Genomic DNA, 27,144 nt, shown 5'->3' with positions numbered 1-27,144 from the left:
AACAAATTTAGATAGGCAGGATGGAGCTCTGTGATGATTCTAATATATTGTTTTTCAGTGGTGCCTGTTTGACAACATTCAGCCATACATTTTTGCCTCACAAATGTTTGTCTTCATTCTAATCTGTATTTGGCTTTAAATTGTTACTATTGAATTACTTTGCACGACAACTTAGTACCATATTTGATTACTAGGCTGTACTTAATTATTGCCCTCTCTAACGTTGAATTATACCAGTATGGCCAGAGGAAAAGCTAATAGAAAACCTTTACAGAAGTGGTAGGGAATACTTTACCATCCGGCACTTCTACTACAGATCCACAGGAGACCGCTTCTGTGGACTTTATTGAAAAGAGATCTTCACTGTGGGGCAATAATTGGAATCTATGGATATCAAAATTTCAGATCTTGCAGAGTTGAAGACAATACGGATGGACCATCCGTGGAACCTCTGGATAAACAAACCACCCTTTTGGAAGAATGAATGGATAATGCAGAGTATTGAGGTCCAGATATCTGGCATTTAAAACAAAATGTAATAGGTTTGGAAGACAGGGCTCGAGGAATATCATCTGTTTTTATGGAATTCCAGCAAAAATTGAAGTAAATAGCGATGTGAAGAGCTTGCTACAAATACCACAGTTAATACTGCTGCTACTGCTTATATCTTTTGAACATTCATTTGAGTTGCAGAGAGCACACAGGATTCAGTCAAGAGCTTCAACTTCAATCACTGAATCTAGACCTAGACCAATCATTGCATGCCTCCTGCGTCATGAACAAGTCCGCCAGATACTAACACCTGCTCATAAACATGGTCCTTACAACTTGAAGGCCATAGAGTATTTATTGCTGCAGACTTCTCCACTGAAATCAATGCCAAACAAAAGGCGTTCTTGCAATTTAGACCAAGACTTCGGAAATGGGATATCACGTATGGCTTTTTAGGCTCTGCCACAATGTGGGTCCCAATGGATGGCTATCAAGGAATTATACAGAGACTGAAGATCTGAAACAATTCCAGTTTAGATGACCAGCACATGGATTTATTACCACCACCCCTGAAAGAAATAACTATGAACAGTCAACTTCAATCACAGGATGATCCACAAAGTCACCCTACTGGTAGATTATACATTCACACCTTTAAGAGGCAATCTGACAGAGATAAAGTGGTCCATTGTGCAGAGGTACTCACACAGGGAAATTCCAGAGACAAATCAAGATCACCTCTATAGTCATCCACATCCTTTGATAAAGAAACTTATGATCAACCTTCCACTATCTCTTCTTCCAGCTGGATGAATATATGTATAAATGCTATGTATAAGTATGATTTTATTACTGGTTTACTGCAGTTAATATCTTTGATGGATATGACTCATTTGATTCTCTCATACATTGTTATTACGCTCACCCTGCATATCGCATATTGTATTTGTATGGACTTTATAACTACATGGTGTGGTTTTCTCTCATCATCTATTAACGCAGAGTGTTTTTTTCTGGGTCTTGATTTGAGGTCTAGACCCACCGACAAAAGATGCACATTTTTGTAGTGTTCTTTTCTATTCTAGCATGTAGAATGGTGTACTTGCACCATTTAGAGTTTGGTATTAACAATATTTTTTGGTAATTCCACATGGTTTCAGGTTTACTATACTACTGATAGCTTTTCCCTCCAGTAATTCTCCATTACCACATTCCCATATTATTCTGTCCCCTCACCTTTTTAACCCTTTTGACCCTTTGTCACACAGTAAAGATATACTTTCATATTTTCAGTCAGCATCATGACAACTATTCCTGTGCAAATGGCTTCTATCAATGTCAGTGGCTTTACTAATTACATTAAAAGGAAAAAACTATTTCCTACTTAGCCTCCAAACAAACAGATATTGCTCTTATTCTGGAGACACATCTATCTGATATAGAAATAGAAAAATGAAAACGAGATTGGGTAGGCCAGATTCTTTACAGCTGTGAACCCCCTTCTCACATGCCAGGAGATCCTATATCTCATACTAGTACTAGAAAAAGAGTGGTGCAGCCATTCTCATACGGACAAAACTGCAACATCAAATACTACAGTCTTTGTCAGATGAGGATGGTGATTTGTTTTAACTAAACTTAAATTAGGTGAGAATGTCCTAGGACTGGATTCCATGTATGTCCCCGTTGGACAAAAGCTCCTTTTTTCCTTCATCTAAACAGATTTCTAATGAAGTGGGAATTTCCAAACAGTTTTGGGAAGAGACTAGAATTTCCCTTAGATGTAATTTTAGACAGAACAGGTCCCCTAGGTATGATACACGGCAGAAATAAGAGTGACACTCAGAGACATTCCATAAGATTATAGTTTAATTGCTATCTGGTGCTTATTACATCCATCAGATAAGGGGTTTACATATCACTCAGCAGTGCATGATACCCATTCTAAAATGGACTATTTCCTTATTTGACATTCTATTATACTTCAAGTTTTAGGTTGGAACATTTTAGAAATTGCACTTTCAGATCATGCCCCTATCAGTCTCCAGCTTGATTGTGGTCTGAAATGACCTTGTAGGAAACCATGGTCTTAAAACATATCTCAGTACAAACTACAGGACGAAAAGTCATAATTACAATCACATTTGACTGCCTATATGAAAGACAGCAGAGGTTTGGTTTCTTCTCCACAAATAGGACAGCTGCAAAAGCCACCACTGGGGGAAAGTAATGAGAGATTCTGCATAGCCAAGAAACATAGAATGGAAAAACAGACCATTCTAGAAAATGATATCAAAACCCTGACACATGCCCATTTTACCAATCTAACTGAAGCTTTCTGATACAAATTGAAGGAGGTTAAAATGGAACTTAATGCACTATACACTTCGAAAGCAGAATATATGATATATAGAATTAAAGCTTGCAACTATGAACAGGGGGAAAAAACTGGTAGTTTAATAGTGGCATGATTAAAACAAAGATAAACTATTCCAGCTACATATAACTCTGAAGGTGAGCTACTAACTGAGACTCAGGCAATCACTAGTACATTTACAGATTATTATACAATAGTATATTTCTCAGAAGTTGATGATGACAACCTCAAGGTACAGGAATACTTTGATAAATAAGCTGAGGAAACTGGTAGTCTCTCCTCACTCTCAAATAAAGCTATCATAATGGTCCTTCCCAAAAACAAGAAAGATCCATCATAATTAAGTGATTATCATCTGATTTCTCTTCTGAATACATATTTGAAAATTGTAGCCACAACATTACTCACACTGATCAAACGACTTCACTCCTGTCTCTCTGTCTGCCGTTTCTCACTTTTCAACCATTTCTGGTTAGAAAGTCATTTTGAAGTATAGTGAAGCTCTTCTGTTGTCCCAGGGTACAACAAAAGCAGGTATCTTAGGCTACAATTGTCAATGGAAAGCAGATCGTCTAAAGTATCTAGATATTTCTATCAACAGAGGTTTAGAACATATGATTCAAGATAATTTAGATCAGTTTATTGCCAAAATGAAGTCAGAGTATAAAAAATTGTCACATGTTAACCTGTCTTTTTGGGGTACAGTGCAGGCAGTGAAAATTCTTATAGTGGTTTGTTTCACTTAAGGGTTAGGTAACATGCCTTTCACAATTAAAATATCAATATTGTGAGACATTGACAAAGGCATTAAAACTTTTATTTGGGGATATTTGAGACTTAGATTTAAAATCTCCAAAATGATTTTTCACAGGCTATATGTTGGCCTTAGTTTACCATGCATTGAACATTACTATCCAGCCCTCCATTTATCTCAATTGGTTTATTTTTGGTCCGGGCAGGATGATCACCCACTATGGGTTCTTATTGAACGACAATCTGTACAGGCAACTCATAGGTCACCTGCTTTACAATAATCCTATTATTCAATCTGTGCTTAAGGTTTGGGTACACACCCACAAACATCTGACCAGTAAGTCGAGACTGCATAAAAAGGCTCCCATATGCCATAGCACTGATATTAGAATAGGTAAACAGACTATTTCCTGGTATATATGAAAAAAAGAGAGTATTATAGTATTGGCGCACTTACATTAGAAGGTGAGCATAAAACCTTTGACATGCTTAAGATAGAATTGCAACTACCTAGCTCTCAAGAGGGGAAATACTTACAGCTAAAATAAGTTCTATTTAGTAGGCTAGGACCATATTAAGGGATACTTAAGGATTCCCCAGTGCTACAATACTTAAAAACTTGGGGGAAATTCAAGGGTCAGTCTCTGGCTTCTATAATCTCATAGTGCATAAACTAAACTCATACCCATTACTAGCACAAATCCACGTCAAATGGCAAGGGTTAAATAATGTAGCCTATACCGATTAGGAATGGAATATGGATAAGGGAATCAGAGAGGCCAGAATTAAATCTACTTTTGCCAAAATTCTTCATTACTGGTACTGGTCACCACAAAAACTCAACACAATAAGTTTACTACACCATTCTACCTGTTGGATTTGTCCTCGGGAGGACTGTGATCTACTCCACATTTTATTCCAATGTCCAGTTTTAAGGAATACTGGTCTTCCTTAATTGCCTCTCTATAGATAGCAATACATATGCCCATCCCTTTAACTGATAAATGAGTTCTATTACATGATGTTACTGATCTCCCAAGTGTAACAAATCATACAAGATGATTGATAGCTATTGCACTCAATGTAGCAAAAATGTGTATATTACAACATTAGAGAGTACCACAAGTCCTACACATGATGAATGGTTAATTGAAATGTATAAAATAACATCATATGAAAAACTCATTTACAGATTGCGGGATGATGTTGGAATTTCATCCAAGTTTGGAAATCCTTTCTAGCTAATACACATTCTACTTAAGATTTTTCTTCCTAATTAGGACATGCAATACGGGAATTCCTTTAATTTTCATCTCCTTATTAACTAATCATCATTATTATTGTATTCATACTGTTGTCATTATGTTATTTGTATGTTAGGACTTATTACTGATATATTGGATATTGTTTAGGTTGTAGGGGTTTCTCCTTTTGAAATATTTTATCTGTGGATTTATATAATATATCTTTAATCTTCTAACTAGCTTTAATATATTGTTCAGTCTATATTGCATAGAGTCTACATCACCTCCTTACCTTGTCCGTCTCCCATTTTCTTTCCAGGTCTTCTTTCAAAGATCTAATACACAGCTGAATCCATTATATCTCTGCTATTGTTATCTATTGATAGTTGATCATGTTTACAACTCAATTGTGTGTTACTGTGTAACTATGATTTGATGTATTGTCTAATTCACGTCTTGATGTATTGTTTATATATTGACATGTACTTCTTAATAAAAATATACAACACTACAGAAGAGAAGTGAAAAGATTGGGAAATCTAGAGCTTTGCAACACTCACTCACATTCCAATTAATTATATGACTGGGTTGAACAGGTAACAATGGAAGTTGGCGAGGAGGTAAAGGTTTTTTTTTGTACAAGCACAGTGTGTGTGTGTGTGTGTGTATCGGTCTGTCTGTGTCTTTCTATGTATGTGTGTGTGTGCGGGTATTTGCCCTGCTACTGACTATAAGACTTACCCACGCACATATCCACACCCATGAACTGTATGTGTAAAGAATAATAAAGAAGAAGCCAGCCTGCAATTCTGTTTTGCAGCCTCTTGGAACCACTAAAAGTATGCCAGTTAAAAGGAATAAATAATGTAATAATGTTGTCCTAAGGATATTAGTATTACAGAAAGTATGAGTTAAAGTCAATTAACTGATCAAAGGATATGCAAAATGCTTGCCTTATGCCTTCTGGTAATTAAAAATCATCTGAGCAGCTTTATCCCGGGGTTTGTTATTCCATTTCACTTGAGCAGTTTTACGTTTCTCCTAGATGTGTATAACATGTACTGTCTCCTCAAAATGGGGTAATAGCAAGGGCAGCGCGTGCTGTCTACATAGATCCACACAGCAGCTCCTGCATGTATAGAGCTGCATGTGACTGGGCATGCCTCCCCCTGTGTGTAGAGAGTCACAACATATCCCCATTTTAACTACAGGATGATAAATCCCTTCCTCAATGAAGCATCTGTTACAAGGTCAGAAAGTACCACTTCTGTTCCAAAAGTGGCACCTGCTAGGTGGCCTTCTGTGTGGTCAAATTCTGTCTTCCAGGGGACACTAGCTTTGCCCACAGACCTTCGAACTACCACTTTTCGCTAAAAGGGGGCACCTGTTCTGGGTATATCAGAGATGGTTCTATTCCCATACACCATGGTGAGCCCCGACATTGTATCATATCAAATGTCTTCTCCTGCACTGAAACTTACCTCTTGGCTTATCCCTAGGATGACAAGGCTCTAAAGGAGGGTACCCCGATTGCCTCTGGCAAGATCATTTCCAAAGAGATCATCTCTGGCAAGATCGTTTCCAAGGAGATCGTCATTATCACAGCACCCAATGACAACCTGGCCAGGTACCGCTGCAATGCCAGCAGCGTTGGCAAGACGCCACCCCTCACTGCGCAAACACAACTCAATGTGCAATGTAAGTGATCAGAGAAAATGGGTTTGGGAATAAAGTTGTGGGCGTAAGACACATCTTACCACTTCATAGAGAAACACACTGGGATCCTCTGCCACTGCTAGAAGGAAAGAAACACATTGTTACACCTTGCCGCAGGTGGACCAGTGTTACCTGTGAAGCTATTTCAGCCTGGTTGGTGTCTTACTAGCCCCTACTAGTCAGATGACCAGCTGGTTGTATCATACAGGCAAGGTGTAACCATTTATGTTTCCTACATTCATAACTAGACAAATCTAGGTTACTAACACGCTATCAGTCAGTCAGTAAATGACTATTTACCATAAGTCTTTAAACAATATACAACACACAAACATTAGTCATCTTTGAATAAAATCATTTGCTAAAATGACACAATCACACAAACAATAATCATCTTTTAATAAAAACATTCTCTAAAATGATGTACAAAATGTAAAATAATAACCATGCATAAAACCTAATTAAACTTGATATCCTAAATATGCGAGGCATTGAGGGTCTTGCCCTAGGCTTTGTAAGTTTAGAGCTACGAACTAGGAGGCATACCTATCTCTTTTAAAGAGCACCGAGGAGCCCACTGTCTGGACCCTCACGAGCCATGATGATGAGGTGTGGTCCAATGATGAAATGTCACTGTCCTTTAACCCAAAGCAATCCATGTCTATGATCAACACATCACGCCATACGTTTTTCCCACTTAATCCCCTATTGAGTCATTGTTAATGATGCTGGTCATAGGACACTAATGTAAGGTGTACATTGCTTTGGCTCTTTCTCAGAGCTCCTAGGATTATCTTTAGCGCTAGCAGCCTAATATGAAAATATATGTAGCTTTACTGCTCTCAATTATTGCAATGCCCTCCCTGCTGTTTGGTGGGCATAAACAGCGACCCCAGAGAGACATCAGAGACGTTTCAAGGCATAGGCAAAGTGGGCAATTGCCCAGGGCCTCCACCTTCCGAAGGCCCCCCCTGGGAAAGTTAACTTTCTCTCTCAAATCTGTCTATTCCATTTGACTATCTAAACCTCTCTACCTACCTTTATTTCTAACTCTCAGTGTCATTTTAAGGATTTTTGGTGTTCTAGGCAAGACATATCTCAACAAAGTTTAACATATTATTAAATATTTTTGGCATCATGTGGGCTTGTATTAGCTAACAATTAGTAATAGAATTCAAAGTTGTTTGTGAACAGGGGCCCCACAGAATGTCTTACCCAGGGCCCCCAAAATCCTTAAGGTGACACTGCAGAGGGTGGCCCAGGATAGCCATTTGGCCTCACCTTCAAACCCAATTGGGTTACCAGACATTTTTATTTTTTTAGCAGTTTATGAAATTAGAATTATGGGCAGGCCTAGCTGAAAATAGCAAGTACGTGTTCTCACAGTCTCCCTTCCTTGAGTATGTGCGCACACACAAACACAGACAGACGTGGGTGTCAGTCTTATTTTTACATGGCACTTGTTAGCACAGCTTTGCTGTTTTAAAAAGCAATGTGCATGCTATTAACCAGCACAAGTGGCAGCTCATCCAGCCTCTTCTGTGCTGCACAGATCATTTTCACAGCATGTTAAGCAGTCAATAGGATAGATGTGGCTGCTAAAGTAACCCAAGTCTTTCATCTGGTTAGCTCACCACGGAGCATGTGCCCACACCTTCCCACCTGGCGCAGGCGTTTTACCAAGGCAATTCGGTTGGATCCACGGCTGATGGGCAGCATTTTTCTAGGTTGAAGCAACTAGAAAGCAGACCTGTCTGGTTAGCTAACAGCATTTTGGGAACATTCACTCTAATCTACTCTGCACTCTATGCCACTCTACTCTGCATCACTGTACTCTACTGTGCACTACTTCACTCAACTCTGAAACAATCTACTCTATGCCACTACACTCAGCTCCATTGCGCTCAGCACCACACCACTCTGTTCCACTCCACTCTACTCTGCGCCACTCCACTCTGCTCTGCCCCACTGAATTCTACTCCGCATCACTAGACTCTACTCCAATGCACTCTGTACCACTTTACTCAAACCCAATGCACTCTATGCCATTGCATTCTACGCCAACTATACTCTGCTCTGCATCACTGTACACCATTGCTCTATATGCCATTGTACTCTACGTCACTGCACTCTATGCCACTCTATTCCACATCATTGTGCTCCACGCCACTCTACTCTTCACCACTCTACGCCACTGACCTCCACACCAACGCACTCTGTGCCACTCTCATATTCACCACTGCACTGTACGACAGTCTACTCTGCATCACTGCACTCAAAGCCACTGCACATGTTGCCACTCTACACTAATGAACTCGAAATCTCTGCACTCTATGTCACTCTATTCTACGCTGCACCACTGCTCTCTGCACCACTCTACTCTGCACCAATGTACTTTGCGCCACTCTACTCTACACCACTGTGCTCTACACCACTGTACTCAATGACCTTCTACTCTGATGGACTGGACACTCTGCCAATGAACTCAACACCACTCTACTCTGTGCCACTGCACTTTACGGCACTACATGCTCTGCCACTCTACACCATTGTGCTCTAAGTCTCTCCACGCTACTCTGCACCATTGTACTCTATGCCACTGCTCTCTGCACCACTCTACTCTGCACCACTCTATTCTCTGCCACTGCACTCTACTCTGCACCATTCAGCTCTAAGCCACTCTACGCCAATGCACTCTATGGCACTATACTCTGCATCACTCCACGCCACTCTAATCTAGTCTGCACCACTGCATTCCACTCCACTGAACTCTACACCACTCTACTCTACATCTCTGCACTCTACCCTGCACCATTCAACTCTACCCTGAACCACTTCACTCTACGCCATTTCACTCTACTCTGAAACATTCTACTCTACATCACTATACTCTAAGCCACTGCACTCTACGCCACTGTAATCTACTCTGCACTGCTCTAAGGTACTGCACTCTACACCACTGTACTCTATGTCACTGCATTCTATGCCAATGCACTCTACATTATTTTATTTGAAACCAATGCACTCTATGCCACTGCACTCTATGCCAATCTACTCCACTGTACAATATTACAATCTACAATACTCCACTCTATGATGCTCTACTTCACTCTGTGCCACTCTGCTGTCCAACTCTCTACTCCACTCTGTGCCACTCTGCGAAATTACTATACTCTATAACGTTCTACGCAACTCCCTCTATGCTACTCCATGGCACTTTTCTCCACTGTATTCAATGACACACTACTCCACTCTACTCCACTCCACTCCGTTCTATGCCTCTCTACTTTCTCTCTATGTCACTCCACTCTATGACAATCTACTCCACTGTACACCACTCCACTCTACAACACTCTATTCCACTCTGCAACACCCTCTGCGCCACTCAACTCTCCTCTACACCACTCTATGACATTCTATGCCACTCCACTCTACGACACTCTACTCCACTCTCACCACTCAACTCTACTCTGCTCTACACCCTTCCACTCTATGACACTCTACTCCTTCCACGGCATCCACAACACTCAATGGCACTCCACTTCACTCCAGTCCACGCTACTCAACTCTATTCTACACCACTCCACGCCACTCCATAACACTCCAGGCTATTCCACTTTATGACACTCCACATCACTCTCCTTTACCCTTTAGCCATGCAGAACAACAGCCACACTAGTGTACGACACAGCTACATTATTTTGGTAAAGTCAACAGCTGTTGCATAGGCGAGACCTATTTGATTTGCCAATGCTTGTTTAATTATTCTTACTACTGCCTGCCACTGCAGGGAATGTCTTGGTGTGCACTGTTAAAGGTCTGCTGTGATAGTTACTAGCAGATTCACAAGCTACCTCTGGTTCTGGCCTTTTAACCACTCCTGAGCTTGTGGTTGAGCAGGATTCAGGCACATGGCACCTGGGCAGCTCCACTTGGTGCAGCCGGAAAGTGCGAGGCATAACTATAGTTCAGTGTTTGGGGTCTCAGTGGAAGGACTCTGCTCCTTCATGATGTGAAGCCCTCTACTTCCCTAGCCTGTTTCTTATTGGCAGTGGTGGGTGCCGAGTACAGGCCTCGCCTGGTCCTTGGCTGCTGTAGGTTCCTTCCTTTATCCTGCATCATCTCAGTCAGCCCTCCTGTTGTCATGACCACCTTCATCAAACTCTCTCTTCCTCCATCCAGCCTGACATTAACACTCCTCCAGGGAAATACTTAGGACAGATTCTTGGATACCATTTATAGAGAGTTCTAAATCATTAGCGGACAGTATGGGGGAGCAAATATCTTCACTTAATGCCCTCCAATCCAGTCTGATTGCCACAGTAGGCAATTGCCTTGTTTACCTTACACTAAGCATAGGCCTTGGCACTCCTCACACAAGCTCACTCTTTCGGAGCAGAACAACCTCAGAAGAGTGCACACAAAGGGACACTCGATACGCAACCTACAAGGAGCACATCTACTTTGGAACCAGATCTCAGTCCCAGTTCTCAATGACACAACCAGAGGACCAAATATATTTATAATGTAGGTGAAAAGGGGATGCTCAGGATCACACAGAACACCTAAGATATTCTTTACATCCTGACATTTCTATGGCTTTACAGGCCTTTCAGGCGCAGTGGATTCTAAAGAAACATAATCAAAGGTTTAACGCAGGGCTACCTCCTCCTGTATCTTGCATGGTCATGAGTGGTTCCACTATATGTTCTAACTAGCCCTGTCTTTACTCACAGTCCCAGCCATCAACGTGAATATCACAGCGACAGCGAAGACGGTACGGAGGGGTCAGACCATCACCCTAAACTGCATTTCAGGGAGCAGTAACCCATTATCTGCGCTCTCCTGGTTCAAGGATGGGGAAATGTAAGGTGTCCGTCTCATTGCTTAGTGTCTGACCACTAACCTGCACATCGCAGCAATAGCGATAGTTACCCTGAATGTGTCCACAGTAACTGGTAGTGAGAGCTAACCTCACTGGATATACCACATGCAACAACTAACCTATCCATCACTGATTCATATTTCACTCTACGCCACTCCAATCTACTCTGCACCAGTCCACACTATGGCGGTCATTCTGACCTTGGCGGACGGCGGAGGCCGTCCGCCAAGGTACCGCCGTCAGAACACCGCACCGCGGTCGAAAGACTGCGGCGGTGATTCTGACATTTGCCCTGGGCTGGCGGGCGGCCGCCAAAAGGCCGCCCGCCAGCCCAGGGCAAATCAACCTTCCCACTAGGATGCCGGCTCCGAATTGAGCCGGCGGAGTGGGAAGGTGCGACGGGTGCAGTTGCACCCGTCGCGTATTTCAGTGTCTGCAAAGCAGACACTGAAATACTTTGCGGGCCCCCAGGGGCCCCGTGGCACCCCCTACCGCCATCCTGTTCATGGCGGGAGAGCCGCCATGAACAGGATGGCGGTAGGGGGTGTCTGAATCCCCATGGCGGCGGAGCGCGCTCCGCCGCCATGGAGGATTCAGACGGGCAGCGGAAAGTCGGCGGTACCCCGCCGGCTTTCCGCTTCTGGCCGCGGCTGTACCGCCGCGGTCAGAATGCCCGGCGGAGCACCGCCAGCCTGTTGGCGGTGCTACCGCCGACCTCCGCCCTGGCGATAATTACCGCCAGGGTGAGAATCAGGGCCTATGTCACTCCACTCCACAGCACTCCAGTCTGTCTCTCTGCACTCTATTCTGCACCACTCCACTCTGCCACGTAAAATCTACACCTCTCTACTCTACAACACTCTACTCTATGCCAATGCACACTACCCCACACTACTCTTCTATTCACCAATGCATTCTTCACCACTGCACTCTACACCCGGCAGTGACAATTAACCTGTCCATCACAGATGGCAGTGACAATTCACCTGTCAGTCACAGCCGGCAGTGACAATTCAGCTGTCAGTCACAGCCAGCAGTGACAACTCATCTATCCATCACAGCCGTCAGTGACAACTAACCTTTCCACCAAAGCCAGCGCTGGCAACAGACCTATCCACCACAGGTGGTGCAAAGAGCAGATAGTTGACATCATTCTGTGAATAAACCCTGACTCATGAAGCAATGATCCCTGACTTTTTATGTCCATGCCTATCTTTCAGACTCAAAGGAGTGGATCTGGGGAAGAAGAATGCAGTGTATGGAGGCATATCCACCTTGGGTAGGGTGACCCTCATTGCCTCGTCTTCAGATAATGGCAGGCGTGTTACGTGCCAGGCTTACAGCGCTGTCCTGAATGAGGCTGTTCTCACTTTCCACCAGCTTAACATCCTCTGTGAGTACCCAGGCTCTAGGGATTGGTAATGGTGGGGATGTGTGGTACAGATCGCCGCTGGAGAACAGAGAATTGTGGTCCAACACTACTTGTGTCTGTCTTCTTCTTTCCTGATATTCTAAGGAGAACAACACCTTTATTTCTTCTGCTTCAGCTGTGGATACCTTTCCTCTTCGAGTGATGTTAGCTATCAGTCATTCTCCCTACTTTCTACTCTACCTTAGTAAAAGGAGTGAACAGTTGTTTGTGTGTACAGCTTGGCTTTTCCTGTTCACAGGTGAAGTGGCGCCCCATAAGTCACGAATAAGGACTAAGTTATTCAACTAATAATAAAGAAAATTCATAAGTGTTAGTTTCATGTGTAAGCGAGGTTAAGTATTGTAATTCTTCTACGTAAACTCAGTAATATATTTTTGGATAAAGCAGCCAGAGGTTTGTGCGTGTACACCATTGAGGCTATGTTGCCCATGTGGGTTGCAACACCTGGTTGTAAAGCCTATAACCTAACTACACCCTCACTGACCGGATGCAGATTATAAATTCAGGCAAAGGTCTTTCCCTACTTGCCCTATAGGAGAGCAGCAGCACCTAGGAGAGCCATACACCTGCCATGCTACACCTATTGCTGAAGGGGATACCATTACCTCTCTAAAATTATCACTGAAGGCCATTAACTGAACAAGATAGAAATTACTTTCCCTCAACACCATTAACCTCTTTACCATGACATTGTACACAATTAAATCAGCAAAGGGACAAAAGAGTTAAAAAAATAAATATATAACCATTATTTAGTACATTAATATTAACAAAATTAAAATTTTTTATAAATGATTCCATTAAATATATTTAAACGTATTCATTCAAAATAATTGCAATTTGTTATTGTTAGTGTTATGTTTAGCATTAGAGGTTAAGTTAAAAGTATCATTGTTCATAAAAATTAGCTTATATTAAATTGAAATTCATTTGTAAAAAAATCCATTGTTTGGGTAAAAGTTAAGATTAGGTATTATGTTAGGCTCTTTATTGGAGTCAGGGCAAAGTGTCCCATCCTTGGTTTATAAACAAATAAAAGTAATTTAATGCAATTGATTTAAAAATCACATTAAATACTAAACTCCTCTTAGAGGTTATAGTACCCGAATATCATATTCAGAATAATGGTTAACATAAATGATTGTGAGTTCCAAAGAAATTAGAAAATCTGAACCCACAGACCACCTACATGCAAGTGCAGATTTACAAATGTCTGGAATTCACAAACATTCCAGGCATCTGGAAAGAAACTTGGGCAAGGTGCATATTTCCTAGGGCAGTCGTGCAACTTCTCTTTGAGATCGTTTTCCTGCTGTGCAGAGTTCTTGATAGCAGAGAACTCCATGCAAGGGTAAAGGGATTCTCTGTGTAAATAGTCACTTTGTTTCTCGGTAGGATAAATATTTCCCCCATGGAGAAAACTATTCCCCTATCTCCTCAGCAAATCTGGGGTGATGCATTCCCTTTCCCAACCTGTCCTGTTCTCATGGTGCAGAGTTGTTCATAGTATAGAACTCAACAAAGGAGTAAATCGATCCTCTGTGTAAATGTACACTTGTACTTTTCTTTGTAGAGAAATATATTTTCCCGTGGATATACCAGTTCCCCCATATCTCAAGCAGATCTGGGGGTGATCCATTCCCCTTCCCACCCTGGAAAGGGTTTTACGCGAACCCTTGGCTCGAGTAAAAATCCAAATCTTTCCACGGAGGAAAGTGGTATGAGAGGAGTTAGTGAATGTCTACAAATGTAAATTTTTGTGGGAGTTCGCAAAGTTCCAAGTCTAATTGCACTTGGGGACACTTAAAGTACCCATTGTCCTATCCCTTGATTGGCATTTATGTGATGCTCTTTCTTTGAAAACTCTGCATCGTGGTGAAATTTCTGCACCAATATTTGACTTTACGCCTGCCAGGAATGCCTTTGTGAATTTCTGGCTGATACAAAACTGATTTTTTTGGTTGTAAATGTATGTTTATGAATATGATACAAAAATAATTCTGCATTTAAGTTAATAATAGTAAATCCACACCTAATGCAACCATATTTTTGTAAACTATATTTAGGACAGAATATTTATGTCAGACTATATTTCTGAGTATGATATGCTGGATTGCAACCTGCTTTGAGAACGGATTATTATGAGACCTAATTTAACAATACATATGTTATAGTTATTGTGAGAAACGGTCTTGTTGGTTGACTGGGGTGTTAACCCCACTCAAGCAATAGCCACAGTCCCTGTAAGGGTGAAATATCAAAGTCACTAAATTAACCTGTGCTTAAACCTCTGTTGGCTTGGTACAAAAGCAATCAGGCTTAACTTGGAGGCAATGTGTAAAGTATTTATGCAGTTCACAAACAGTTATAAAGTGAAAATACAACGCAAGAAAAATCCCGCATCAATTTAGAGAAATAATGTAAAGTTTAATCATTTTTTTGAGGCCAAAACGAAAAAAGCGCAATCCATAGAAGCAGAGTGATGAATTTTTAAAGTTTAAGGAAAAATCTAGCGCCTAAAAGATCAAAGCACCATCCGCAGACATCTAGTCATGCGAGACCGACTCAAAGTAAAAAAATAAAGCCGGCTACAATAGAACAGTCAGACACAAGGAGTCAATTGAAACCAGTTGGCGCTTACCTTCAGGCTTAGAAGAAATTTAGACAAAAATTATCTGAGAAGGTAGAAGTTCAGTGGGGCTAGGCTGCAGGAAGTGTCCAAGGAGGAGGCGTCATCGTCGGGGAGCTGCTGGACAAAGTCGCGGTGAGGATTTCAAAGTCCATACTTAGGGCCTGATTAAGAATTTCAGCGGATTGGTTACTCTATCACAACAGTGACGGATATCCTGTCCACCAAAATATAAATCCCATAGGAAATAATGTTATTTACATTTCGGCGGACGAGATATCCGTCACCAGTAAGACAGAGTAACCCTTCCCCCAAAATCTAAATCAGACCCATAATCTCTTTTTTGGAATTTGAAAACCTCCAGAGTGGGACAAAGCTGATAGCTGTTGCTGGTGAGAACTCCACGAGGCCAGATACCTCTTCTGCGAAGGACCGCTGAACTGAATTTGCTGCTGTAGAGGGGAACGTATAAGGAGCAGCCCTAAAGTCAGACCCACCGGCGATGCACCCTGTGCAGAAAGATGAGCAGGTTGGTCTCGGCCTCCTCTTAGTTCTCAGAGCAGTTTTTAGCCAAACATTTTTCTACGACCCAAGTTTGGGATTTTGGCTTTCTGGGCACCTTAGCTACCACTCTGATGGTGCAGGTGCAGAGGGGAACTGCTTAGAGGGTCAGGACTCGCTCAAGTTGGGACTCGGTGTGGGTTCAAGGTGGTTGGAGCCTTTTCTGTCCCTGGGGCTATGATCAGGATGCGAGCTATCTAGCCCTTGGAGACACTCTTGTAGTCCCCAGTTCAAGAAATGGAACAGGGCTCAAGTAGCATTGCAGGCCTCTGCGGGTTCAAGGCAGGCTTCAGGCAGCAGAACAGTCCTTCCAGGGGCAGCAAAGCATTCTTCTGAAGTACACAGCAAGCCACAGCAGCAGACAGTTCTTTGAGAGTCCTTCCACCGGTCCAGAAGGAGAACTGAAGAGTGTGTCTGGGGGTCCTATTTTTATACCTGATGCTTTCCTTGACATAGGAGAAGTTCCTAGAGTGATTGATTCCCTTTGAAGTGCTTGGAGTTACCTGCCTCACCGGACCTGGCTCCAGCCTGGGTGCAGGCACAATGCATTGATTTCAAGTCTGTGCCCAGCTCCCCCTCATTTCTGCCAGTGATGGCCCATCCTCGCACACCTAATCCCTCCATTGTGTGGCTGTCTACTAGGAATATACAAAGACCAACTCCCAGTCATGTGACCCAGGAGCAGACTGCAGACACCAAATAGAGCAGGAAACTGTCAACTTTCTAAAAGTACAAACAACAAAATGTTCCCAGAAGAATTATTTAAACTCTATTTAGAATTATGATGGTCACACAATCCAATGCTACAATTAATCTGTCAATGAATCAGACAAACAAAAGAAAGTGTACTGTGGTTACAGACTTATTTTTTGTATACAAATGAGCATCAAAAAGATTAACTTAGTCACAAAGCAAAAAAAGACCAAGTACAATGAAAATATATCACCACATCAACACTGACACCCCCACAGTCCAAAAATCACTGAGAAGTGTCTGGTCATCTTAACCTAATAGATTGACAAATCCTCAGTCCATGACTCTATCCACTACCTCTTTTTTAACTGTCCATTTTGTCTCTGAGCTCAGGAAATCATCTAACATCAGACCACCAGAATGAGACATGCAGCAAATATCCTCTCATCCACCTAGGACACACTTTCTCTGTTTGTAACCATACAAATTAAGGTTGCTGTGGACTAGGGGTTAGGTTTGATTATCACTATCGTATTGTATGCAGTAAAGTGCTCCATCTAGATCTAGGTTTAAAGGAGGGCAATATTCTTACAAAAATAAAAGTCTGCAAAGTATTCAGTGGGAACGTATGACACCATGGCACATGAGAATATCTTGAACATTATCCACATGGATCCAGTCTGCTTCTTCCATCAATCAATTCCAATCTACTGTGACTGAGAGGATAGTGCAGGTGTGGTAAATATACCTCACTACTTCACCATTCTATTCCTTCACTCTCACATGTTCATGCCACCACTGACAGGAAAGTGAGACAGAGTGCAAATAAGGAACATCCCACACTTACGGTACATGCAGAAGTGATGACATACATAGGGGTGGGCCCACAGACTAGGAAGACTGCTGATAAACTAACTAAGGGTTTGTTATGGCGCAATCAAGTGAGGGAGGATGAGTTCAGAAATGTAAGGCACAGCAGATAATTGGAGACCACAAAAACACTGCATGTCAGTGAAGATGCCAATAGTTTGTAAAACGGCAATAGTCCAAATAAACCAATGGAGGAACACCAAGACCACCTCTTTTGGGACAGGGGTCCTGTTTCCCCATTACATTCCTCACAGTCTCGGTCCAAAGGGCCCCAATGATGATCCAAGGGACCACATCTTTTGTAGTTAAGTGTTCCTTATGCTTTATTGTACTTTACAAATTCCCAACTCAAAGAACTGATGATTGCCTTATTTCTTTTGTTTAAGTGACTGCTAATGACTACCCCAGCTGATGTGAGTCAGATATAAGGGGTGAGCGCTTGACTTCACAAGCTATTTAAGCCTATAAAAGTTCTTTAGTGCAAAATTCAGAGGCATTTAATGCACCCTTATTCTGTATTATCTTGATCACTCTGGTATCAAGGATTACTTTTTAGTGTTAACCTGAGAACTAGATTTTATTTCAAATTTGGCAAACCATATTTTCCAGTGGAATTTTGGAAAGGTGTTTTTGTCAGTGCTTAGCATTAAAAATGATATAGGTATACAATTGATAGCTATGATTTTCAAAAGAACTAGAACCTTTACATTCTATTATCTGTGGTTAGATCACATTCTATAATGGGTCATGTTTTGGTACACTGGCATGGAGTTACGGTATAAAATAATGGAGGTTTATGTTTAGAAAATTAGAGTCGTTTATTAAAGCCATTATTTTGGGTTATGTGGCATAAATCATTTTCACATTTTAATGTGAGTAGTTAGGGAAAATACAATTTTAACTATACATGTTGTTACTGAGAACAGTTAAAACATGTTACTACAATTTTTCTTTGTACACAGTTTGTTGTCAAATCATCAGAAACCACTGCCAAAATGGTATTGGCAGGCATGACTATCCACTGCCTCTTCTTTAACTGTCCATTTTGTGTCTCCAGACCCACCAGAGTTTTCAGATGCACAGTTGAAGGTAGTGACGGCCGTGGAGCATGGAGCTGTGAGGCTCCCTCTCTTGGTGTCTGCGAATCCCCCAAAGATCAACTACACCTGGAGCTTCAGAGGGGAGAACTTGATCAGAGGTGAGGAGGGACACATCTGTGAGTGAGTGGCTAAAACACTTATTAAGTGCACTCTGGAGTTAACCATATCTAAGACCTGATTAACTCAAAAACATCAAAAGGCCTGAGTGGTTGTTTAAGTAGTGCTTATCCTCTTATTTCCTCATCTGTAGGTTACATTAATGTTTGAAGTCTTAGCAGAGAAAGGAAGCATCTTCTTCATCTCCTAACAATTTAAATAAGCACTGGTGTAGCAGATGGAAATTTCCCAATCCTGGTGTTTAGCAAGGGGTTTTGTGAATTATTAATCCATGCATATATCTTGGAGTTGTGTGAGTGAAATACAATATCTAAACTCTAGCCTAGAGAGTGAATGCCATAGGAAATTCAAACTTCAGAAGACCCCTGATCAATTTAGCTGTAAGAAATTAGGTTATTAGTTGGGAAAGATGTGAGTCTTACCTGAGTAATAAGTTCCAAAATCTTGTCAGGTCGAACACAGTTTAAAAAACGTAAACATAGGCTCCCCCACTAGTAGCTATGGCAGAGAGCAGACAAGCTTGTGTTTGGAAAATGTACACAGTATTTTAGAAACACTAAGCTAGTCAAAAAAAAATACAAGTCAATAAAGATCCCACAACCAATTTCCAAAAATTAGGAATAAAGCTACTATTAAAGACACCAAAATGACTACAATCCAATAAGTGGAACTGAAGATAATAATTTATAATGGTTTAAGGCAAAACATTCAAGAAAATGTAAAATACCAACAGAAACCAGGGCTCACCGTTCACTGGGACCTAGGTGCAATTTCAGGCTGACAGCAGTGAAGCGGTGGTCAAATACATCAGGCAGAATATCCCAGTCAAAGTTTTTACATTCTGACAGTGCAATATTGAAGGTTGTATCTGACAAAGTCCCTTTGAATCCGGATAGCTGTTGTACGAGGTTCAGGTGAAGCCATTGACTTTGGCAGGAAAACCTCTGAGCTGAAAAATTCAACACCAGAGTCTTACACTCACAAACCTAAACAAGGACTGCAACAAACAAGGACTCACGATTTTGGACAAGATTGGAGAGTGGGCGGTTTAATAATCTCATGTAGGTGGGTGACTTTAAGCTTGTCCCTCATGCCACCAGAGATAGCTATCCCCACAACAGATACATACAGGGGGTGCTATCCAGGGAATTAAAAGATGGTTTAAAGGACCTAAGTCTAGTGTATATGTAGTGAACTAAACATCCCTTAGAACGAAAATACACATTCTTTTTCCATGTGTATAGGTATTATTCATGAATTGACCTAATCTGGGGCACACAGGAGATAGTGAAAATGTTCTCCCCTGTCACTCACGGCACTGTAGTGATCTCTGACCATGCAATACTAGCATGGGTGGGGATACTGTCCCTGGCTTAATGTATGAAAGGACGGTGGTGATTTGAGAAATATATCTTAACTTAAAGTCAGCATAGCTAGGAAAACGTTAAAAGATGCTATCTCAAAATACTTCCAAGAAATGAAAAGGGTGAGACAACTCAGAATACGCTAGGGGACTCCTTTAAAACTGTATTTTGGGACAGAAAGGGCAGACTGACATCAGAATAGCACACTTGGTAGACAATCCAAATATTCTAGAAGAAGACTATAGAGCTTTGCATCACTCAGAACTCTGCAAAAGATAATAACCCTCAGGGGCCAGGTAGGATTTTTGGCCACAGAGAAATCTGTGAAAGTGCTACTCTACCTTAAGCAGTGACTTTACGTATAAGTGTATAAATCTGGGTCACTTGGAGGCAAACGTTTACAACTTTAGTCAGTCTCAAGAGGTATCCCCTCTCTTCATGGCCCAAATAACACCATTCTTAGTAAAAGTTTTGACAAACTCAAGGCATTCTATGTATTTTATGTAAATCTTTACCATGAGGAACTGGCTGACTTGAAGGAGGTCAAGGTTGTCACAACTGTGGCAAAACTACCCATAGTCAATAAGGTTGATAGAAATAACCTGGAACCCCCCACCACAACTGAAGAATTCAATAGAGTCATTTAAGAACTCCACCCCAAAAAATCACCAGGACCTGACGGACTGACCAATTGTTTTTTATAAATAATTTTAATCAGACCTGGTACCTTCTTTAGAGACCCCTTTGAATTTTAAACTCCAGTCACAAATAGTATTGTCTTCAATGTCAGCAGCCAATTCCTCTTTAATCCATAACCTGTGCAAACCTGATAATAATTGTGAGCCATATCAGCCGACAGAACTCCTGAATTTGTAAGTAAAAATATTTACAAAGGTGTTTGCCAAGAGACAGATGCCCCCGTTTACCGTTCCTAATAGATCTAGACCAATCAGGCTTCATCCCACAGAGACAAGCAGCAGACAATATCAGATGAGCACTCCACTTAATCAAGAAAGCCACCATATGAAAGATTCCTCTAGTGACAGTGTCACTCGATGCGGAAAAAGCATTTGACAGGGTCAACTTGGTGTTCTCCTCCGAGTTTTTTCTGCGATGTGCCTGGAACCCCATATGCAGATTTGAACTGAAGCAAACTATAAACAACCTATGGGAACATTTCTCGTCAATGGAGAGAGGTCAGAACATATTCCATTGGCAAGAGGGACACGACAAGGCTGTCTCCTCTCTTCACTGTTGTATGCTCTGGTTGTTGAACCATTGTACAATGTACGGATAACTCTAACTGATCATCAGTTTTCTATTAATGGCGTCTTGGAGACACTAGATCTATGTGGCAGAGTATCAGGTTACAAGGTAAGCTTAGCCAAATTGGAAATACAAAATATTGGCCTCTCAACAGCACTTCTACATGAATCAACTGACAAGACTCCCTTTCGCTGGGACTGTAAAACATTAGGGGCCAGATGTAGGAAATTCCTGAATTGCGACTCGCAAATTGCGAGTCTGAGAGACTCGCAATTTGCAAGTTGCAATTCAGGATGCAGGATGGTGTCCCTGACACCATCTGCGACCCCTTTACAACTCGCAGCACTCACAGGGATGGTGGGCTGCTGGAGACAGCAGACCACCATGTCTGTGACTGCTTTTTTTTGTAATGCAGCCCATTTTCCTTAAAGGAAAACGAGATGCAACACAATATGAAAAGATGAAACGTTTTTGTAGGACCACTGCCTGCTCTGAAAAATTATTTTCCATGCCATTCACAAAGGGCATGAAAAAGGTTGCGCCGCCATGTAAAAGCTGATGAAGACGGGGCCCCCTGGGGCCTGTGAACTGCCCTGCACTTGGCATGGGCAGTGCAGGGGCCCCCATGGACAGCCCTGTTACACTTTTTACTGTCTGCTTAGCAGACAGTGAAAACTTCGACGGGTGCTGTTGCACCCGACGCACCACAACATTGCCGCCGGCTCGATTATGAGCCGGCTTCAATGTTGTGGGCTGATTCCCGGTGGGCCAACAGGGGTTGCAGAAGGGATGCCGCATAGGCAGTAACCAGACACCAAGTGTTTGGCGAGCTCATAATCAGGGCCTTAATGGTTTAAATTTCTTTACTCCAGTTTAGTTTTGTATGTATTTCCATTTTACATTTTTTTACCTATACATTTGCTTTGCAGTCACAATCATTTTGTGTTTTAAAAAATGTCTATCGTAAATTTACATTGTATTGCGCATTATTTAAATATAATGTTTATTGTTAGCATTTGAAAAATATTTCTTTAACATTAAATTAACACTCTTTTAATTTGTGAAACATTTAAATATATTTTATCATCATAAGTTTATTTCAGTGAAAAAACATAAAACTGCCCTCATTGGAATCAGCAACACCAACATTGTAACTTTTTCCTTCATAACATATTACAATATTTATAATTCACAAATACGCAACTCTCAGGTCAAAACGTTGTGTATCATTAAGCTTGAGTTACAGATTAAAGTGCAGCATGCAAAGGCTCAAAGTTGCAAAGTGCAAGTTAAAAATCAGGTGCTTGTACAAGAATAAACATATACAAATGTTTAATCACTTCAATTCCTCATTTCTATATCTCATGGAACTGCATTTTTCAATAGATCATGATTTATTTCCTGGATCTGAAATGCTATCTTAATAAAAGTTACAGTTCTAGATCTAAATCTATATATTGTTAAAACAACACCTCTCTGACAGTGTTTGTGAATGCCCTAAAACCCAGACATTCCCAGAAGGGATTTGTAATCTAATCTGCTCAATGTGATACCAGGGACATATAGTTATAAAATTAGCTAAGTTCTCCCTTAGAGCAAGCGGACACATATACATTTTTACTGCACATTTCTCTACATAACTTATATTGACATTAAGTAGTAATTACTTATTCGTTAACTTTTATAAATACATTTTAATTTTATTGCTAATTAGGCTGTATTTTCAAGGCCAAAATTTCTAAAACTGCAAATGGTTAACATTCACATCTTTCACCCAAAACAAGTCCTTCTGTGTAACCAATAAAAAAGAATCCTCCTTTTACTGTTTTCTAAATATCTATTCTTTATTTACTAATTCCTTAAGGGATGCCTTTACAGCCATATTGACTAAACAAAGTTCAAAGTTTATTCCCATCAGTTTAAGTTCACATTTGACGTAAAACTGGAACTATCGCAAGATCTCTGTTCAGTCACAGATTCCCAGGAGTACGTCTGGAATTCTTTGTGAATTCCATGTTGTTCTATTGTATAACCAGTTATTCATGTGTAAAAATAGCACGTGTACATTTCCACGAGCCTAAATATATTGCAGAAGTGTATTTGCATGTTAAAACTTATTTTTTCTTCTCTTCAAATATATTGTACCATATTTTGAGAAACAAGTTGCTTTCAAGTTTTCCCCACTGGTTTTCCCATCCTAAAATGAATTTATTTGACCCTCTGTTACAATCTATTATATATTATTTATAAATGTCATTATCGTCAAGGCTTCTTCGCTGTAGAAGGACAATGCAAACACAGCATTTTGGGGACTGGGAACCTATTACAGATTGAACAACTAGGTCTTCAATTTCTTTTAAAGGATTAAACTGTGTAAGATGTCTCTCACGTTAAAATGGGCAACTTTTGTGCCGAATAAAATCAGTTTGTAAATTTTGGTATGTTTTCTGATTGCACAAGGTATGTCATGGAAGAGTAAAGGATACATATATCTTTGATTCAATAGTGATAACTATATGTGATTGATTGTCAAGTCCTTTTTAGGAGTAGATTTCATTTGAATTTTGATTGTTCAAATCTTGACCTGGCCCCTTTTTCTTGTAGAGGGAGCACATCGACACCACCTGCGAGATGGAGGAACACTGGAGATCTGGAACCTGACACGTGCGGACGCTGGTGACTATAAGATTCACTGCAAAAATGAAGAGGGTGAAAACCAGACTGTAATCAAGCTGGATGTCCAATGTGAGTCATAAGGGGTTTGTAATGTGTTAGCCCAAGGAAAATAATACTGTGCATAAAATGGCTGGCATTCAATCATCTTTCCCCAAATTCAAACCCAGAAGCTATAGGCATTACAGAAAACCACCCACATATGGAAGTTCAGTTGAAAAAAAATTCTTCAAAGAGTAAAATATTCTTACTAGTCATGGACATTTCCTAGAATATCCAATCTTCAGTTAAATGTAGCTTTTCCAAATTCTCCCCCAGAGATGACCACAAACCTTTACATATAAACCTTCAGTGTTATCAACCAAAGGCTTGCTGTGGGAACTGTGTCAAAAAATCTATTTCAACACCTGTAGCCATGGATAGGTCGGCTAAGTACCAGGTGAATGTTGAACATTTATTCTACAGCTAGCAAGGGTTAATAGAAAATCTACATTTTGAAACAAATATTACATCTTCTGGATATATTTCAGAGGAGTAGACCATTTTCCCTGAATCTGGGATGTGTCCACTACAATACAAAATGATGATAGACAGGGTGCTGAATATTTTCAAATACTCACCCCAGTCACAGATCTGGGTTAAATCCATTGTTCTTGTGCTCACCATGTCACCCCAGTTTGGACCCAACCATATGTAGATTAGTCTTGACCCTGCTTCCCAAGGGAACAGTCCAGCTTGGACTACAAGGCCAGGTCATACCTGGACCAAAAACAAACATCCTGGGACCAATTTTGGGGTATAACCCCTCATCAGCCAGGCTACATTGAATCCAGTGGCACAGCAAACAGGAGGCCCACGTCTGGGGATACCCTGACCAATTATGGTAACTTCAGCAACACAAAACGATGATGGATGGAGTGATGAAACTTTTCAAACACTCACCCCATTCACAGATCAGAGTGAAATCCGTTGTTCCTTTGCTCACCATGCCAACCCAGTTTGGGCCCAGTCATATGCAAATCAGTTTTGACCCTGCTCCCCACGGGAACAGTCCAGCCTGAACTGCAAGGCCAAGTCCTATCTAGACCAGAAACAAGCATCCTGGGACCGGTTTTGGGGTATCACCCCCTCACCAGCTAGGCTAGCTTTAATCCAGTGGCACAGAGAGCAAGGGAACCATGTATGGGCATATCATGGCCATTTACAGCAACTTTAGCAACACAAAAGTTTTACTTCTGGACCCACTCAATTTCTTGACTCTTGTGTGTAGGAGGTTGGCCTAGCTTATAGTGGGTACCTTGTGGTACTAACACCTTGTGCCAGGTCCAGTTATCCCTTATTAGTAGATTAGTAGTGTTCTAGCAGCTTAGGTTGATAGAGGTAGCTATAGCAGAGCAGCCTAGGCTGAACTAGGAGATATGCAAAGCTCCTACTATACCACTTATATCATATAGCACTATATCATAAGAAACACAATACTCAAAGTTACTAAAAATAAAGGTACTTTATTTTAGTGACAATATGCCAAAAGTATCTCAGAGGATATACTCCCTTAGGAGGTAAGTAAAATACTTAGAAAAGTAGTGCAAACACTCTAGAACACAATAGAATGCCATAGGAGACAATAGGCCTAGGGGCAACACAAACCATATACTCCAAAAGTGGAATGCGAACCAAGAATGGACCCCAGGCCTAGTGTAGTGTGTAGAGGATCGCTGGGAGTGTAAGAAAACACTAAGGGTGTCCAAGATACCCCACCCAAAAACCCTGAAAAGTAGGAGTAAAGTTACCCTACTACCCCAGAAAGAAAGTAAAGTCGAGATAAGGGATTCTGCAAAGGCAACAACTGACTGAAAACAATTGAAGATGGATTCCTGGACCTGTAAAGGAAGGAGACCAAGTCCAAGAGTCACGCAAGTGTCCGGGGGGGGGCAGGAGCCCACTAAACCCCAGATGAAGGTGCAAAAGGGCTGCCTCTGGGTGGAAGAAGCAGAAGATTCTGCAACAACGGAAGGTGCCAGGAACTTTTCCTTTAGTCAGAAGATGTCCCACGGCGTGCTGGAGGATGCAGAGTGGTTTCCACGCAGAAAGATCGTAAACAAGCCTTGCTAGCTGCAAGAGTTACGGTTGAAAATAATGGGTGCTGCCAAGGCCCAGGAAGGACCAGGAGGTCGCCCCTTGGAGGAGGAGACAGTGGGGGCGCTCAGCAATAGAGAGAGCCCATGCAGAAGCAGGCAGCACCCGCAGAAGCACTTGAACTGGTTTTCAAGAAGTCTGAGAACGGCGGTCGTCTCAACACAACAAAAGAGGGTCCCACGAAGTCGATAGTCAACTCAGTGAGTTGAGCAATGCAGGACGGAGTGCTGGGGACCTGGGCTGTGCTGTGCATGAAGGAATCCTTGCAAAAGTGCACAGAAGCCCTAGCAGCTGCAGATCACACAGTACACAGGATTAATGTCTGGCGTAGGGATCCAAGGACTTACCTCCACCAAATTTGGACAGAAGGACCACTGGACTGTCGGGGGCACTTGGATCCAGATCCTGTGTTCCATGGACCACGCTCGTCAAGATGAGAGGGGACCCAGAGGACCAGTGATGCAGAAGTTTGGTGCCTGCGGTAGTTGGGAGAAGATTCCGTCGACCCACGTGAGATTTCTTCTTGGCTTCCAGTGTAAGGTGAAGGCAGACAGCCCTCAGAGCATGCACCACCAGGAAACAGTCGAGAAAGCCAGCAGGATTAGGCGTTACAATGTTGCTGGTAGTCTTCTTGCTACTTTGTTGCGGTTTTGCAGGGGTCCTGGAGCAGTCAGCGGTCGATCCTTGGCAGAAGTCGAAGAGAGAAGTGCAGAGGACCTCTGGTGAGCTCTTGTATTTGTTATCTGAAGAGAAACCTACAGGAGAGACCCTAAATAGCCCTCAGTGGAGGATTGGCTACCTAACCAGGTAAGAGCCTTTCAGGAGGGGTCTCTGAC

General features: G+C 41.7%; 1 protein-coding gene across 1 annotated transcript in view; it reads left to right on the top strand.

Moving 5' to 3' along the window:
* NPHS1 (NPHS1 adhesion molecule, nephrin) overlaps nucleotides 1-27,144 on the top strand; it is a 201,363-nt gene that overhangs the window by 73,874 nt on the left and 100,345 nt on the right. The window contains exons 12-16 of the mRNA XM_069201119.1: nucleotides 6,366-6,564; nucleotides 11,319-11,448; nucleotides 12,688-12,860; nucleotides 18,710-18,850; nucleotides 24,104-24,244. Of these exons, the coding sequence (XP_069057220.1) occupies nucleotides 6,366-6,564; nucleotides 11,319-11,448; nucleotides 12,688-12,860; nucleotides 18,710-18,850; nucleotides 24,104-24,244 (784 nt within the window). The remainder of the gene's footprint in view (nucleotides 1-6,365; nucleotides 6,565-11,318; nucleotides 11,449-12,687; nucleotides 12,861-18,709; nucleotides 18,851-24,103; nucleotides 24,245-27,144) is intronic.

This window comes from Pleurodeles waltl, chromosome 7, assembly GCF_031143425.1.
Source record: "Pleurodeles waltl isolate 20211129_DDA chromosome 7, aPleWal1.hap1.20221129, whole genome shotgun sequence".
NCBI lineage: Eukaryota > Metazoa > Chordata > Amphibia > Caudata > Salamandridae > Pleurodeles > Pleurodeles waltl.
The sequence above is the reverse complement of the archived record's forward strand: the minus strand, read 5'-3'. Positions and strand labels throughout refer to the sequence as shown.